This window comes from Cuculus canorus, chromosome 3, assembly GCF_017976375.1.
Source record: "Cuculus canorus isolate bCucCan1 chromosome 3, bCucCan1.pri, whole genome shotgun sequence".
In the NCBI taxonomy this organism is placed as follows: domain Eukaryota; kingdom Metazoa; phylum Chordata; class Aves; order Cuculiformes; family Cuculidae; genus Cuculus; species Cuculus canorus.
In genome coordinates this window covers 102,871,976-102,888,197 of record NC_071403.1, presented here as the reverse complement: position 1 = coordinate 102,888,197, position 16,222 = coordinate 102,871,976, and the positions used below count along the sequence as shown (strand labels likewise).

General features: G+C 37.4%; 1 protein-coding gene across 2 annotated transcripts in view; it reads right to left on the bottom strand.

Annotated features, from left to right (window-relative positions):
- Positions 1–16,222, bottom strand: part of DNAH8 (dynein axonemal heavy chain 8) — a 139,251-nt gene that overhangs the window by 54,614 nt on the left and 68,415 nt on the right. For both annotated transcript variants that reach the window (XM_009564269.2, XM_054062587.1), the window contains exons 46-51: positions 14,606–14,852; positions 13,029–13,270; positions 12,807–12,947; positions 7,164–7,401; positions 6,080–6,222; positions 1,259–1,393 (exon numbers count right to left, since the gene is read on the bottom strand). In XM_009564269.2, coding sequence (XP_009562564.2) covers positions 1,259–1,393; positions 6,080–6,222; positions 7,164–7,401; positions 12,807–12,947; positions 13,029–13,270; positions 14,606–14,852 — 1,146 coding nt within the window. The remainder of the gene's footprint in view (positions 1–1,258; positions 1,394–6,079; positions 6,223–7,163; positions 7,402–12,806; positions 12,948–13,028; positions 13,271–14,605; positions 14,853–16,222) is intronic.

The following is a 16,222-nucleotide window of genomic DNA, read 5'->3' as shown; positions in this document are numbered from 1 at the left end:
GTTTTCTTAGACAAATAACTTTTAGTTTTACAAGCTAAAAAATCTAGTCATCCTAGATGAGTGAAGTGACATGTGTTGTCATAAAGACAGAATTATAATAGCATTTTTAAACAGAAAACAGATACCAGTTTTGTCCAACGTTTTTGTTCCATTTTTTAAAACAGAAAATAATTAGCTCAGTGTTCTAAGATAGACACATACAGAGGATTGCTAGCATTAATGTGTCACTTCAAAGTTGTGTTACTAAGGTGAAAAAGAAACTGCTAAGAGTGATTATATAAGAAGTAAAAAACTTTGTACAACATTTAACACATCCAAAATCACTCAGTATTTCAAATATCCTCAGAATGATTACTCAAAGTTAAAAACCTATTTTGAGTGTGGTTTCACGTGTTTAGGAGCATTTTAACTGTTTTTCTGCTGCATCTCTTGCTTGGAAATCAGTGGAGTGAGGTATGGATTCAGCTAACTGCCTAGCTGAAAAGGAAGAGCGTATCTTCAAAGGTACTACAGGAGTTCAGCAGAGACAAAACACAGTAACAGCCTTTCACAGACTCTCTGTACCAGATGCACTGTGTTTTATTTTCAAGACAATAATGTTATAGTGACCCATAATACACTAAGGAAAGGACACTGAGACATAGATGATGACTGTTCAATTAATCTCGCATGCATGGAAGGATGGCTGCCTTATTCTGTTTCACAGTTTGATATAACCCATGGCCTGAGATCTTACACATAACAGTAAAGCTTGGCAGGTCTGGAATTTGTGAGTTTGCAATTTTAAAGAAATAGTTGTTAAAGCCACAACTATTCACCATTTTCTTAATAATACTTATATTACTTTCTTAAAAAAGACTCTCAGTTTTGGGATAGAGTTTCTAAGACCTGCTCCATGAGTATACTTTTCAATCAAGAAATCTTCCAAGATGATTACTTTATCCTACTGAAGGGCTGTTACCCTGAATTCATTGCTTTGAAGAGATAATGAAGCCAATTCAACTTACAAGATCACATCCTAGCATATTAGTAGTATTAGAGGACCTTAAAGATTAGTTTTGTGATGTTGTAGTCACTCCTGAACTGAGGAAAAATAAAGGGATCTATAAGTTTCACAGAATTTTCTTAAGTGTTTAAGTGACTTAGAAGTAAAAGATCCTTTAGACTGTATTTCTAAATTATTTCTTTTATCGACAAAATTATAAGCACAATTGAAATAATTAGAAAGGAAGTTATATGCAAGAATATATATTTTTACCTGAAACATAAATGGTTCTGTGGCAGATGAAAAGTTTAAACATTTTGACAAATGTTCTTCGGGGTCATACTTCTTCAAATATGCCTTAATCATGACTGTTTTCGCAGTTCCTGGTTCTCCTGTAAGCAAAACCCCCTGTAACAGACATTTAAAGTAGTATCAAAATTTCTAATTAAATATACAAAACAGACCTATTTTAGAGAAAGGGACACTTTATGTGTTTACTCTTGAATGGTGTATTATTCTGGTGAGTTTTTCCCATTTCTCCATATGCAATGCCACAGTATGTGTCATTCATCCCACCCAGATTCTCCAAGATAAATTATTGGTAGAGTCAAAAGAGAAAAGATGAAATGAGAATGTACTAGAGGTGTTCCTGCCCATTGTCTAACTGCTTACACTTTCTAACACAGTCATTGCAGCAGTCTTTTCTAGTGGATGACCCTAAGGTGGCTTTCTGGATAATAGAAAGTAGTCTCTGATATCTAATTTGAATATAAAATTTCTACTATTTGCTTTTGCTATAGATATTCTTTGTGACATACGCTTGTAATAGAAGAGCAGTACCTTCTTCCCAGCACTGCCCTTAAAGGAACATTACAGTATAGATTAGGTTTAGCTGTAACTCCTCTCAAGCATATTACTGAAAGAGATACTCAAAAGGTATATAGAAACCTGATGTAACAATAATTACAAATAAGAATAACAGATACTGAACTGTGTACAGACATCTTAACTGACTCAGAAATATTTATGGCTTTGTGGCAAATGCTAGGAAAGGTTGGAAACAATTAGATAAATAAAAGACTTGCTTTCTGCCCCTGGAAGCTCCTTTTCTGTTTCCATATATTGCCTAAAGTACCCGATCCAATCTTTTTCTGTAAATTGAATGCGTGAGGATATTCATGAAAATTATTTGCAGCGATCATTGTACTCTTCATATCCCTTGTTAGACAGGCCAGTGAAACTGGTAGGATAGAAAGCACTTCAAGAGTAAAACTCTGACAGGTGTTTAAGTTCCACTCACAAAAGGAACAGAGAACTACGCCTGCATAACAGCAACAAAGGAAAATGGCTTCACCAAGGGCAAGTCCTGTCTGACCAACCTAGTGGCTTTCTATGATGGGGTGACCACATCAGTGGACACTGGAAAAGCAGTGGATGTAATCTATCTGGACTTCTGTAAAGCCTTTGACACGATCCCCCACAACATCCTTCTCTCTAAATTGGAGAGATATGGACTTGATGAGTGGACTGTTTGGCAGATAAGGACCTGGTTGGATGGTCATATTCAGAGAGTAGTGGTCAACTACTCAATGTCTAGATGGAGATCTGTGGCAAGTGGTGTCCCTCAGGGGTCTGTACTGGGACCCCTGTTTAATGTTTAAACATTAAAATTGTGCTGTTTAATGTTTTCACCAATGATATTGACAGTGCGATTGAGTGCACCCTCAGCAAGTTTGCAGATGACACCAAGCTGAGTGGTGCTGTTGCCACACCAGAAGGCCAGGATGTCATCCAGAGTGACCTGGACAGGATGGAGAAGTGGGCCTGTGAGAACCTCATGAGGTTCAACAAGGCCAAGTGCAAGGTCCTACACCTGGGTCGAGGCAATCTGTGATTTCAATCCAGGATGGGGGATGACGTGATTGACAGGAGCCCTACAAAGAAGGACTTGGGGGTGCCTGTCAATGAGAAGCTTGACATGGCCTGGCAATGTGCACCCCAGACAGCCAACTGTATCCAGCGATGCATCAGAAGCAGCGCGGTCAGCAGGGTGAGGGAGATGACAAGACCCCATCTGGATTATTGTGTCCAGTTCTGAAATCCCAACATAAGAAGGATGTGGAACTGTTGGAACAGGTCCAGAGGAGGGCTATGAAGATGATCAGAGGGCTGCAGCACCTCTGCTATGAGGACACGCTAAGAGAGTTGGGGTTGTTCAGCCTGGAGAAGAGAATGCTCCAGGGAGACCTTATAGTAACCTTCCAGTACCTGAAGGGGGCCTCCAAGAGAGCTAGGAGGGACTTTTTACAAGGGCATGTCGTGATAAGGTAGGGAGAATGGCTTTAAATTGGAGGGTAGGGTAAGATTTAGATTAGACATTAGGAAGATGTCTAATGAGATGACTCCTAACAATGAGAGTGGTGAGGCACTGGCACAGGTTGCCCAGGGAAGCTGTGGATGACCCCTCCTTGAAGTGTTCAAGACCAGGTTGGATGGGGTCTTGAGCAGCCTGGTCAGGTGGGAGATGTCCCTGCCCATGGCAGGGCGGTGGAACTGGATGAACTTTAAGGTCCTTTGCAACCCAAATCATTCTATGATTCTATGAATATCAGTTGTTTTTAAAGCAGGCAGTTATTCAAGTTACCTCAAGAGAACACCATGCTTCCTTTAAGGAACATGCTTCCTTTAAGGCTCCTATTCACACCTTCACTTTCCCTAAACTGGAATTTTAAGTCTATTACCAAGGTTCACTGGCCTAATTATGCTGACATAAACTGGTTTAGCAAGAAAGGCCTTCTGGATCCTTAGAGTGTTCATGTGTCCTCTGACAGCAGTATGTTTTCCAGAATTGGAACCAAACTTGACCTGCACTTTTTCTCCTGAATTTCATTGACTGCATGTCACAGACATGCTTGATTCTTTCACTAAACATCGATGAAGGAATAAGAAACCAATACAATTTTTTTAAATATATTTTAACAACAAGACAACTGTTCTTGTGTAGGGTCTTTAAAGCACTTAGTCAGGATATCAAGCTTTGACACAGCAGATTTTGGCCAACGGTGGCCACACGATGGTCAGAAATACCTTAGAATTTTTCCCAAAATCTGTTTCTCCTTAGTGATTGTTTTATTATTGGAAACAAAGTCTGTTTTGCTGACAGTACAATTATTCTGCCTCCTTATCAATGCAGTATTTTCAACAGCAGCATGTGAAGATTCTAATATGGCACTTTTGGCTCTTACAAATCATACTACCATAATGTATGCCTCACTATATATACATTTCTATTCTTACTCCTCTCTGATGACTTAACCAAAGGGTTAATACTTCTTTCCTTTCTCTTAAACCTTTTCTAGGAATTGCCCATTCCATCTCATGAAAGCCAGCAAGGTAAGAATCCAGCTCTTATTTTTAAGACATGTAAGAATCCTCCATGATTTTTTTCTAGCTCAGATTTTCATCCTACTTATGCTTTTGACAAATTATATTATCTTTGTTATTACGTCCACTTCATGAAAGGAATGTAATCAGTTTGCAAAAGGGAGTATGCACTGAAGTTGATAATGCAGAAGATTTGAAATGCTCAAATACTCTGGACTGACTTTAAATCCTGCTTTAAATTAATGCTCTCTAACAAATAGTCACAATGATCCCATATGGTCTCACTCTTCAGCCTGTTTTTGAACATCCAAGTGATCAATAGAGATGATAGTAATAAACTCACAGAACTGACACGTGACATCATATTTGTAAAGCACCCTATTGGTTTAATCTAGTACATGTAATTCGGCTGTAGCTGGGAAGAAAGTTCATGCTGCTGTGATCTGATCCAAGGGAGGGGGATTAAAAAAAAAATTCAAAATTCTCTATCACAGTTCAATATATGACTATATCAGACCTTATAAAATAAAAAAATGCTTGAAAAAAAAGCAATCTGACTGGTTCCATGAAGGGAAACATTGTGCTCGACAGGAAAGCACAGGCAAGTCCCATTGCACACTGAACACTGAAACTTTTCAACTGAAGAGAGGAAAATATAAACTGTACACCACAGAAATCCTGAGATGTGGGAAAATGGCAGGTTCAGAGACTCCTTCTAGAAGACGACAGTGTTTTTTATTTCTATTGCCATGATGACCAAAGGAATCTACCTGGAAATATAATCAGTATCTCCCAAGGCCTTTAATATACAAAGATTAATTATTTGTTTCCAAATATAAAGATTTTGCATGTTTTCATAATTTGTGTCAGACACATCAAAGGCACAGCCACATTAAAGCCTCTGTAATCGTTTCATCAAAACAGCCATCAGCTTTTCTATCCAAATCCCATAATTTTACAGAAAAAACAGGTTCCAGAACTGCCTTATGCACTTGCGGTATTTCTAATATCGTCTCCAGCTACTAAGAAGGGAGCACGCTGTCTTATATTTCACAACTTGACCAGATTTCCGTAGGAAGCTGCTAGGGTTATTAAAAGCATTGTGCTGAAGCAATATATGAATTTTTCAGATACTTCTATTTTGAAAACAGGCCTATATATATTTTAATAACTATTGTCAAAAGCTATGATACCAGATTGGTCTTTCCTGTTTAAAGCTGTGTGAGGAGTGTTCCCTCCTTTTCTACAGTTGTATAAGAGTGCTATTCACTACAGCTTTCCTAGTAAGGGAAAAAAAATAGAGTAAAGGCTAGGAATGCCAGGTTTTTAGACAATTACCTTGTGAAATTTCTTTTCTTTGTCTCCCTATTAAAGAAAGCACGAATGAGAAAAATGAATATAGTGTGAAGACTAAGAACAGTGTTTTGTGTTTTTCACTGAAATGATATCTTGTTGGAGTTAAACTTTTATGACAAAAAATATTTCATAAAAACATTAATTTAAACATTTTGACCACGTACAGAAATAAGCACAGAGGGCTCATGTTAATATAATAAAAATAAAGCAATATGTAAATAATGATGCATCTGGCAAGCAATGAATAGAGACAAAGAATATGAAAAAATATTCCAACTCTCACTTATTTTATAAATAGGTTTGTATTTATTTCACATAGTAGACAAATACTTAAATAAGTAACCCTCTACTTACTTTCTGTTGTTTTGCAATTGTGTTTATCAAAAACTGAGTTCTGACATTGTCAACATTTGGAACAAGAATAGATGCATAGTCTGGGATATTATCTGCAGGATAAAGATACTCCTGAACTCTTTTACTCCAGTGCTCCCAGTCACCTGAAATGACAAAAAGAAAAGAGAAAGACAAGTCACAATATTTTGATCACGTTCAACGTTTTGTTAGTAGGAAAAAAAAATCCTAAATGTTATGAATGATGTACTACAAAGTACAAAAACTGATACATTTTCTCAAATGTAGCTGAAGTGCATCTAACAAATGACATGCTTAATCACTGCCTCTAATTAGTCTATAGTCCTACTAAATTTATATATAGCTATCTAAATTTAAAAAAAAATTACTTAAAAACTCCATCTCACGCTGAAGATGAAGAGGAAAGTCAATTATAGAATGTGACAATATGGATTGCGTATGAGTACACTAAATCAACACCTCTGAATTTGTATACATAAGAAACAGATGTATTCATGTGAGAATATACACTGAAAGAACAGTTCTTTGTGAAATTTGTTGTGTGTGTTATTTAAACTATAATTTCTGTGTGGAAATATCATACTATTCAAAACATCAATAAGCACAATATTCAAAATATCACACCGTTCTCACAGTTCTACTGATTGTCAGACATCGATAAATAATTGTTACTATGTGAAATTAAAATCAGATGATATTTTTAAACAAAAAATACTAGCTGTGAGAAAATTAAAAATAAAATTAATATTAATTTAGAGGAAACCAGCCTAATCATAAATTATCTAACAACTGAAGGCTGTTTAAGCTACAGGAAAAGAAATCTGTAAGAATGAAATTAAAAACAAAAGAAATAAGAAAATGTTACCAATGAGCACTCTATCCTTTGTTTCTGACTTCTTACTTCTACAGAGGCACTACATACACAGTCTCCGTTACTACTATAGTGTCATCAAAAATCTCTGCTCATATGACTGTACAATAAGGACTAAAGGAGTAATTTTAAATTTCAAAGAAGCTACAGTTTTTAAGTGCAAGTATAAAAAACAATGTTAGTGCTTTCGCTTACCAGATTCAGAAACATAGAACTCATACATCGTTTGATTGGTGCCAGGGGAGATTTCTGGTAAATCTAAATTGTTTTCATGAGCTCTAATGAAGGCTTCAAGTTTATCTCTGCTGTCTAACTCCAGAAGGGCACCTAAACTCCACATTATTGCAAAGCAGAACAATTTCTGCAGATGAAGCATAGTTGATAAACCACCTTCCTTCTTTGATGGAATCAAACCCTCCAGAAGATTAATAGACTGAAAATATTTTAAAATATTATGCATTAAGAAAATATTACATAACCATTACCTTTTATACATATATGCACATGCATTATTTATATGTATACAAACTTTAAATCATAATTTGAAAATCAACACAGGTAACCAAAGAATAACAGAAAATTCAGAACTACAAACCCAAGAAAGTAGATTAAAGAAATTTATATGAAACTGGATAAAATTTTTAAAAATAATTAAATAATTTTATCAACTATCCTTTTATATTATGCCTATATAATAAATTTCATTTAAGAGCTAGGATAACACAACAGCTTTTACAGGGATTTTACAATATCTAGTGAGTATTCAGTAGTCCAACAGTAGGTGGGCCCTAGCTATTTCTTTCCACTTTTAAGTAGGAAGAATTTTCAGCATCTGTCTATATAATAGTCTATTAGTGTATCTATGATTTTAAATTCTCTTTTCTATTTAAATAATTATTAAAATAATAATTTTAATAATTATTTAATATTATATATAATATATATTTAATAATAATAATCTACATTTCTGTGATGTTGCTCACAAATCCAGATGTTCGACTGTATTAGATATCACTCAGACTCCCCTTCTATGCAAGACAGTGATAAGTACATAGTTTCAAAATATATATTTTTAACAGTGAAGCAGATTTTCAATCAGCTCTCAGAATAAGTATTATTTATGCTGTCTTGGATCTCATATTGAAGTGGAAGTAATGCAGTGCTATACAGTTTTAATGCAACCTAAAGGACCTAAATAGTTAGAATACTTTTGATTACTTTACATTTCATCTTTTAAAAAAGGATTAATCAGTATTAATTAGATGTCAGAATGTTAAAATAATGTCACTTCATTTCTTTGGAAGATGAAGGATTTATCTAAATATTTCCAGAACAAGCTGTGTCCTAGTTTATCCGAACAAAATATTTTTGTTCTCTTAAATACAAGCTCAAGTTCAAAATTTTCCATGATGCCTTGGGACTTAGCAATATCCTGTAACAAGTTTTTGGAGAAAGAAAACAGAAAATTTAAAATCAAAAAACACAAATGGATGCAAAAAAATCAGATGAAAACTTTAGCTTGCCCAGCATCTTATCTGCAATAGTGAACAAAAGTGGACATGGAAGAGAGTAAAAACAAGTAAAAAACTTTCCTGGCTTGTAGTGGTACTGGAGGTGGTGCTTCTTGTTGGTAACCTTTTCACCTTGGGGCTTTCTGAATCTAATATACTTTTTTCAGGGTTTAGGAATCCACCATGGATTTTTCCACCTCAAAAAAATCAACACTCATCTTGGACTTCCATAAATTTTTATCATTCATAACATTCTTTGGCAAGATGTTCCATAGGTCTACTACTCATTGCATTAAATAGTTTGGTTTTTCCCTTTGTGAACCTATTATGCTTATCTTCACTGAACTTCATTTGCCATTTTATTACCTATTTATTCAGTCTCATAAAGTCTGTCTACAGTTCTTCATGGTTAGCTGTTTTGTCCTTACTACCCTGAATAATTTAGTATCATCAGTAAACCCCTTCACCTAAAACTTTTCCAAATTGTTTATGAACATTTTGCACAGCATTGTTCCCGGCAAAGGCACCTCAGGATCAGTGGCAACCCCTGTACTTCCTTAGACTAACACTCCAGTCACAGATTTCCTGTCTCCAAATCAGTTATTTATCTAGGAATTCATCTTTTCCTATGACTGTTTAGCCTCCATGTAAATCCCCAGTAAAGAATTTTGTCAAACACCTTTGTTTCTTCATGCAGACCGTATCAATCAGATCTCCTTTAGCTCCAAGTTTATTCAGAACACTAGAATATATACAGTTAGAAAGTCAGCAGAAATTGCAAGGAGGAAAGCAAAAGTGAGATCACCATTATGAAGTTGTTGCAGATGAAAAAACAGGCTAAATCGCAAATGATAAACAAGTGGCAGATAATTTGGTACATGTGCATGTATGGGTGATCATCCAAAACTGAATTTTAGATCTCAAGTACATGTCCATTACCTGCTAGATGCAACTAGCTTGAGATAGTTATACACGTAGAAAACACCTAACTAAACAAAAGTGGCATATCCTCAATCTCAGATTTAATAAAGAGCCATAAGACAATAACCAATAAGAAGGCTGATAAGGTACAGTACTTCTGCACATAGATCATTTGTGGTAAAACTGGAATCTCAAGGTTCTGGAAAGGAGACGTGATTTGAAAAAGAAAGGTCCCCAAAAGAAGTGGTCTTGGACAAAAAAAAAGGGTCCAGAGCAAAGGAGGTGAAGATCCTAGCTGGAGAACAGATACTGGAAACAAGGTAAGATCCTGGATATTAGAGAGATGCACGTAGACGTGCTGGATGATGTCAAGAAACATTGTCAAGTAGCTGCACAGCACAAAAACCGACACAGCTCTTTGTCCTAACTTCCCCCAGCAAGAATGAAATCCTTGCTGGGAAAGGAAATCAAGACTAAGTGAATGTAACACTGGAGGGGGGAAGTAAGCGAGGAAGTGAATCTTTGAAATGATCAAGTAGAATAAAAGCTCTGGTCTCACTTGTTCTTAGATAAACTTCAGCAAGGAGATCAACTAAGGCTTATTTAATCAGTTGCACCTCTGACAGAAACTTGTAGAGAATTTCAGTCACAGGAAGAAACATTCAATACGGGTTAAATAAGGGAAATATTTCTCTGACCAAGCAGTATGAGTAAAACCCTGGCTTGCTCACACTTTCTAATAAGCCCTAATGAAAAACAACACAGAAATGTCTAGTCCTGGGAAAAGTATTCCATGAAGACATCATCAATTCAGTTAGAGGTTTCACAGATAGCAAACGTAGAAGCAAAAATATTATATCTCTCTCTAAATTTTTAGTGCATAGCACATCCATCTTTTTTATCATCATAAATTGGCAGGCTATGTAGTTTCTGCCTGGGGACTCCCACTCCATAGATATCCTAATTCCATTTGATACTGCAAGTGGGTTAATCTTCGCAGAATTTACTGCAGTTATTAATTTGCCGCAAAATACTTCAAACTTGGAAATCTAAAGCTAAATCCCCAATGAACAGTAAAGAGATATTGTGTGCAAATTGACTTGTTTAATATCAAATTGAAGTGTTATCCACAATATTACCTTGCCTACTGTTTTACCACTACCTAACTTATTATGAGAGTGTCCATATAAAACTGAGATTACATGGACAAAGGGGAAGTCTGGAGACTTAGAATCTGCAGATGAAAACAGGCTCATAAACTAATCAGATGGAGACATGAAGTATAGAACTGACAGTATTGCAAATTTTGCCAAACACATAGTTTTATTATTAATAAGGCATTGATAAAGTTTAGCCTCCATTCAAGGTAGAATTCCAATTGACAGACCTCTTGCTGTGTGGAAAATGCTTTTTCCTTTCCTTCTGCCTCAAATTTTCTATTAACAAATTTTCATCCCAACTTGTACACCCACTCAGCTAGTTTGAACTCTTCTTCTGTGTTTTTATGTCCTTCCAGTGCTAGTAGATATTTACTATATCCCTCTTGTTTAGTGGCCAGATTATGAGTATTAACTTCTTCTGTATAAATACCTCTTCAGTGCCTTAATCTCTTTTAATGAATATTTTTTCTTCTTTAAATTCTTTCCCATCTTTATAGTCCCTGGAAGTTCATTTCTTGCAAGCATTCTGGATGCCTCAGGCAATATAGGAAAATACAGTAGGATGGTGCAGAGGAAAGGGGAAAGTGAGCAAGCCGTGCCTGGAACACTGCTCAATGCAAAAAAAAACCAAAAACATGGATGCAAAAGAAGCATGAAATTTAACAGAACCTCCTAGAAGCTATGCTAAAGCAGATGGAGGACAGGGAGGTGATAAATGGCAGCCAACATGGCTTCACCAGGGACAAATCCTGTCTGACCAACTCAGTGGCTTTCTATGATGGCGTAAGTGCAGCAGTGGACATGGGTAAATCGATGGATGTGATCTATTTAGACTTCTGTAAAGCCTCTGACACAGTGCCCACAACATCCTTCTCTCTAGATTGGAGAGGTATGGACTTGATGGTGGACAGTATGGTGGATAAGGACCTGGTTGGATGGTTGTATTCAATGACTCAAAGTCCAGATGGATATCCGTGATGAGTGGTGTCCCACGGGGGTACATACCGAGACCAGTGCTGTTTAATATCTTTATCAGTGATATTGACAACAAGATTGAGTGCACCCTCAGCAAGTTTGCAGATGACACCAAGCTGAGTGGTGTACTTGCCACACTGGAAGGTCAGGATGTCGTCTAGAGGGACCTGGACAGGCTGGAGAAGTGGGCCTGTGAGAACCTCATGAGGTTCAACAAGGCCAAGTGTGAGGTCCTGCACCTGGGTCAGTGCAATCCCCATTTTCAGTACACGATGGGAGATGATGTGATTGAGAGCTGCCCTGCAGAGAAGGACTTGGGGGTGCTTGTCAATGAGAAGCTCGACATGAGCCAACTGTATCCTGGGCTGCATCAAAAGAAGCATGGCCAGCAGGTTGAGGGAAGTGATTCTGCCCCTCTATTCCTCTCTTGTGAGACTTCATCTGGAATACTGTGTCCAGTTCTGGAAACGTAAGAAGGATATGGAACTGTTGGAACAGGTCCAGAGGAGGGCTACCAAGATGATTGAAGGGCTGGAGCACCTTCTATGTGAGGACAGGCTAAGAGAGTTGGGCTTGTTCAGCCTGAAGAAGAGAAGGCTCAGAGGAGATCTTATAGCGACCTTCCAGTACCTGAAGGGGGCCTACAGAAAAGCTGGGGACTATTCATAAAGGCTTGTGGTGATAGGACAAGGGGAAATGGTTATAAACTGGAGAGGGGCAGATTTAGACTAGATATTAGGAAGAATTTCTTTACCATGAGAGTGGTGAGGCACTGGAACAGATTGTCAAGGGAATTTATGGATGCCCCATCCCTGGAGGTGTTCAAGGCCAGGCTGGATGGGGCCTTGGACAGTGTGATTTAGTGGGATGTCCCTGCCCATGGCAGGGGGCTTGGAACTAGATGATCTTTAAGGTCCTTTCCAACCCTAACCATTCTATGATTTTATGAGGTGCTCTGGGATATGATTTAGTAGCAGATAGGTACGGTTGGACTCAGTGATCTTAAGGGTCTCTTCCAACCAAATGATTCTATGATTCTATGATAGGAAAGGACAGGCAAATATTACTACATCGACCTTGTAGGAGCTGACTGACAGAATCACAGCTATTACATCTCAAGATATAAAGATATTTGGAATTATTCTTCACTCCTTCTGCTCACACTACCAGTAGGGATAGTGTGGTATTAAAAGAACTGGAATGACGCCACTAGTCTGAAAACTAATTGAAGCCTGCAAATTCCAGTCAACAGAAGACAATTTCTTTTTTACCTGCATAATGTAGTTACATTCCAGAAGTTCCATTTTTGGATTAAGGTTTAGTTTCATATATATATATGCTGGTTCAAAGATTTTATCATACAAACTTTGTAAAACTTCAGCTTCTTGAGAAGACCGTTTTTTCAGCCATGCCTGAAAAAACATTCACAATACTTATTTGCATAAAAAGTATAGTTAGATAAGGTTAAGAGTAGCAAACAATGATAATCTTACTTGCAATATCGGTCTCCAGCTCAGGGCAGAAGAACTGATGTAGACCATACCCATACGAGAAACTGTTGCTGGAGAGGCATTTTCAATATTGTGGACTTCAAATAACAGTTTACATGTGGGAGACATAGGAATCCGGTCTCCATTCGCTAGAGTGAGGGTCTTGTTATCATCCAAAACTGAATTTAGATTCTCAATCCAGATTGCATCTACTGGACCATCTAAAATCAGAAACACATTTTCACCTGGAAAAATAATCAAGAGAGACATAGGTTATATCACCATGCTGAAAGAGCAAGAAATTGTTTCCAAAAGATGGCCCAGAATTTAAACAATGTATAAAAATTTATTTTATTTATTGTAATTTCTGCTATCTCCATGGATGCTCCTTAAGGTATAAATTGCATTCCTACATAAGGAACTATTTTTGAAACAATTACTAGCAAATGGGGACACAAGTATACCTTTATAATGTTGACTATCCATGTTGGCTGGCTGCCAGACAGATACTGTGCCACTCTCTCGCTCCCCCTCCTCAATGGGACAGAGGAAGAAAATAAGGGCAAAATGCTTGGGGGTTGAGGTAAGGACAGGGAGATCACTTAACAGCTACTGTCAGGGACAAAACAGGCCCAAGTTGGGGAAAATTAGTTTATTGCAAATTAACATAGACTTAGATGATGAGAAACAAAGACAAAAGTATAAAACACCTTTCCCCCATCCCCTTTTCTTTCTCCAGACCCAACCTCTTCCTTTCCCACCTAATCTGACTCTTCTTCCTTCTTCCCCTCATCTTCCTTCTGAGCAGCACAGGAGGGATGGGAAATTTAGCATTTTTTTTGCTAAAATAAGCCTTCTTTGAGCAAATAAACAAAAGGTGTTTAATAATAACAGATGTCATTTAAACCAATGAAAAACATCATCACTCATCAGTTCCGAGAATCTAATTGTTATTCTTTTATTTTGTAAGATAAACATAGATTAAAATGCATACATTTTGGCAATCAAATTTTTAAATTTTGGCTTTGTTTTGAATATAGAAAATTTCCAATAGAGAAAATGTAGACATTTCCAATCCATAAAACCCAACTTTCTTTTAAAAAAGAGCCTCCTTCCAAGAAGGTTCCTCAGAAAAAATCCCCTTCTTTAATCTTTTTATTTTTTTCAGATAGAAACAAACTACTATGAAAAGGAATTTCAATATTCCAATCCTGAAATACTGAAATAGAAGTATGTGTAACTGATGCATGAAAAACCTTGTAAAAAAACCACATTATTTTAAAGCTAGTAAAATTAGCACAAGTACAATTAAATTATAACTTATCAGCTGCCAAAGAACACAACTGCACTGTAGAAATGAAATGGCAAGGAAATGAACAATTATTTAAAATAGATATACTACTGAAACAACAGATTTTCAAACTCTTGTCCTTTCTTGAATAGTGAATTGTAACATCATCCATACTGTCTATAGTTTCTCTCAAGAGGGAACTTCACCACATCTGCAAATTCAAGATGTTTTTTACAACATATCATTCGAGAGATATTTTTATGATACCAGACACAATGTATTTACATACCCTTTTTAACTTTCAGTGTTTTCCTCCACAGTGTAGAAAAGATGCCATCTGTCCAATCATTAGTTGCAGCATCTAGTTTTCCAAACATCTGAGGAGCAGTAATAGCTTTGGGGTTCATACGCATTTCTCTATGAGGCTGGCCACATTCTGTCAGTGCTCTCATTAAGATAGTTATGACCATTGTTTTTCCAGATCCGCTAGGTCCAAGTGTCATCAACCCATGACGTACCAAAGAAGTTTCATACAGCTATTAAAAAAAATCAAGGTATTTTAAGAAATATATGCTTTGGGGAGGTTTTCATTTGCATTTGATACATTTGGCAGTCACTGACTATAAATATTTTGGACATACAAATTATATGCTCAGAATTTAAACAAGCATGCATTTGTTGTGCTAAAGTACTTCAGTATATGAAATAAACATAGAGACACACTTCCTATAGGACTGTGGATTGGCTAAGGCACACAGAGGACAGGGAGGTGATTCTAGACAAACAGCACAGCTTCACCAAGGACAAATCCTGCCTGACCAACCTAGTGGCCTTCTATGATGGAGTGACTACATCAATCAACACGGAAAGAGCTATGAGTGTCATCTCTCTGGACTTCTGTGAGGTGTTTGACGTGTCCACCCACAACAGCTTTCTTTCTAAATTGGACAGAGATTAATTTGATGACTGTAATGTTCAGTGAACATGGAATTGGTTGGACGGTCACAACCAGAGGGTAGTGACTTTAGGGGTGCTTATAAAAAATATGGGGACAAACTTTTTAGAAGGGCCTGTTGCAATAGGACAAGGAGTAATTGTTTTAAACTAAAATTTTTAGACTATGTATACATAAGGAAAATATTTTTGACAATGAGGGTGGTGAAACACTGTAACAGGTTGCCCAGAGTGACTGTAGAAGCCTCATCCCTGCAAACTTTTAAGGTCAGGCTGAGCAACCTGACGTAGTTGAAGACGTTCCTGTTCACTGCAGGGAATTGGACTAGCTGACTTTTAAGGGCTCCTTCCAATCCAAACCATTCTATGATTCTACAATCTACAGTACTACAAATCTAAACTAAGACCAAGCCCACCATGAACTTGACAATTTCAAACTTCTTATTCCCAGTGGAAGATGGAATTTGTTAAGCCAAAAGCAATCTTCTCACATTATTGTGCTTGAGAAAGTGGCTTCCACTGGCCTGGAAAGGCACACCCTCTGCTGGGTTAAAAACTGGCTGGGTGGCTGGGCCCAAAGAGTTGTGGTGAATGGAGTTAAATCCAGCTGGAGGCTGGTCACAAGCGGTGTTGCCAGGGCTCAGGGCTGGTTCCAGTCCTGTTCAATATCTTTATCAATGATCTGGATGAAGGGATTTAAAGAACCCTTAGTAAGTCTGCGGATGACACTAAGCTGGGAGGAAATATTGATCTGCGTGAGCGTAGGGAAGCTCTGCAAAGGATCGATGGGCTGAGGCCAGTGGGATGAGGATTAACAATGCCAAGTGCAGAGTCCTGCACTTGGGACACAACAGCCCCATGCAGTGCTACAGGCTTGAGGAAGAGTGGCTGGAAAGCTGCCTGGCAGACAAGGACTTGAGGTTGTTGGTTGGCAGCCGACTGAACATGAGCC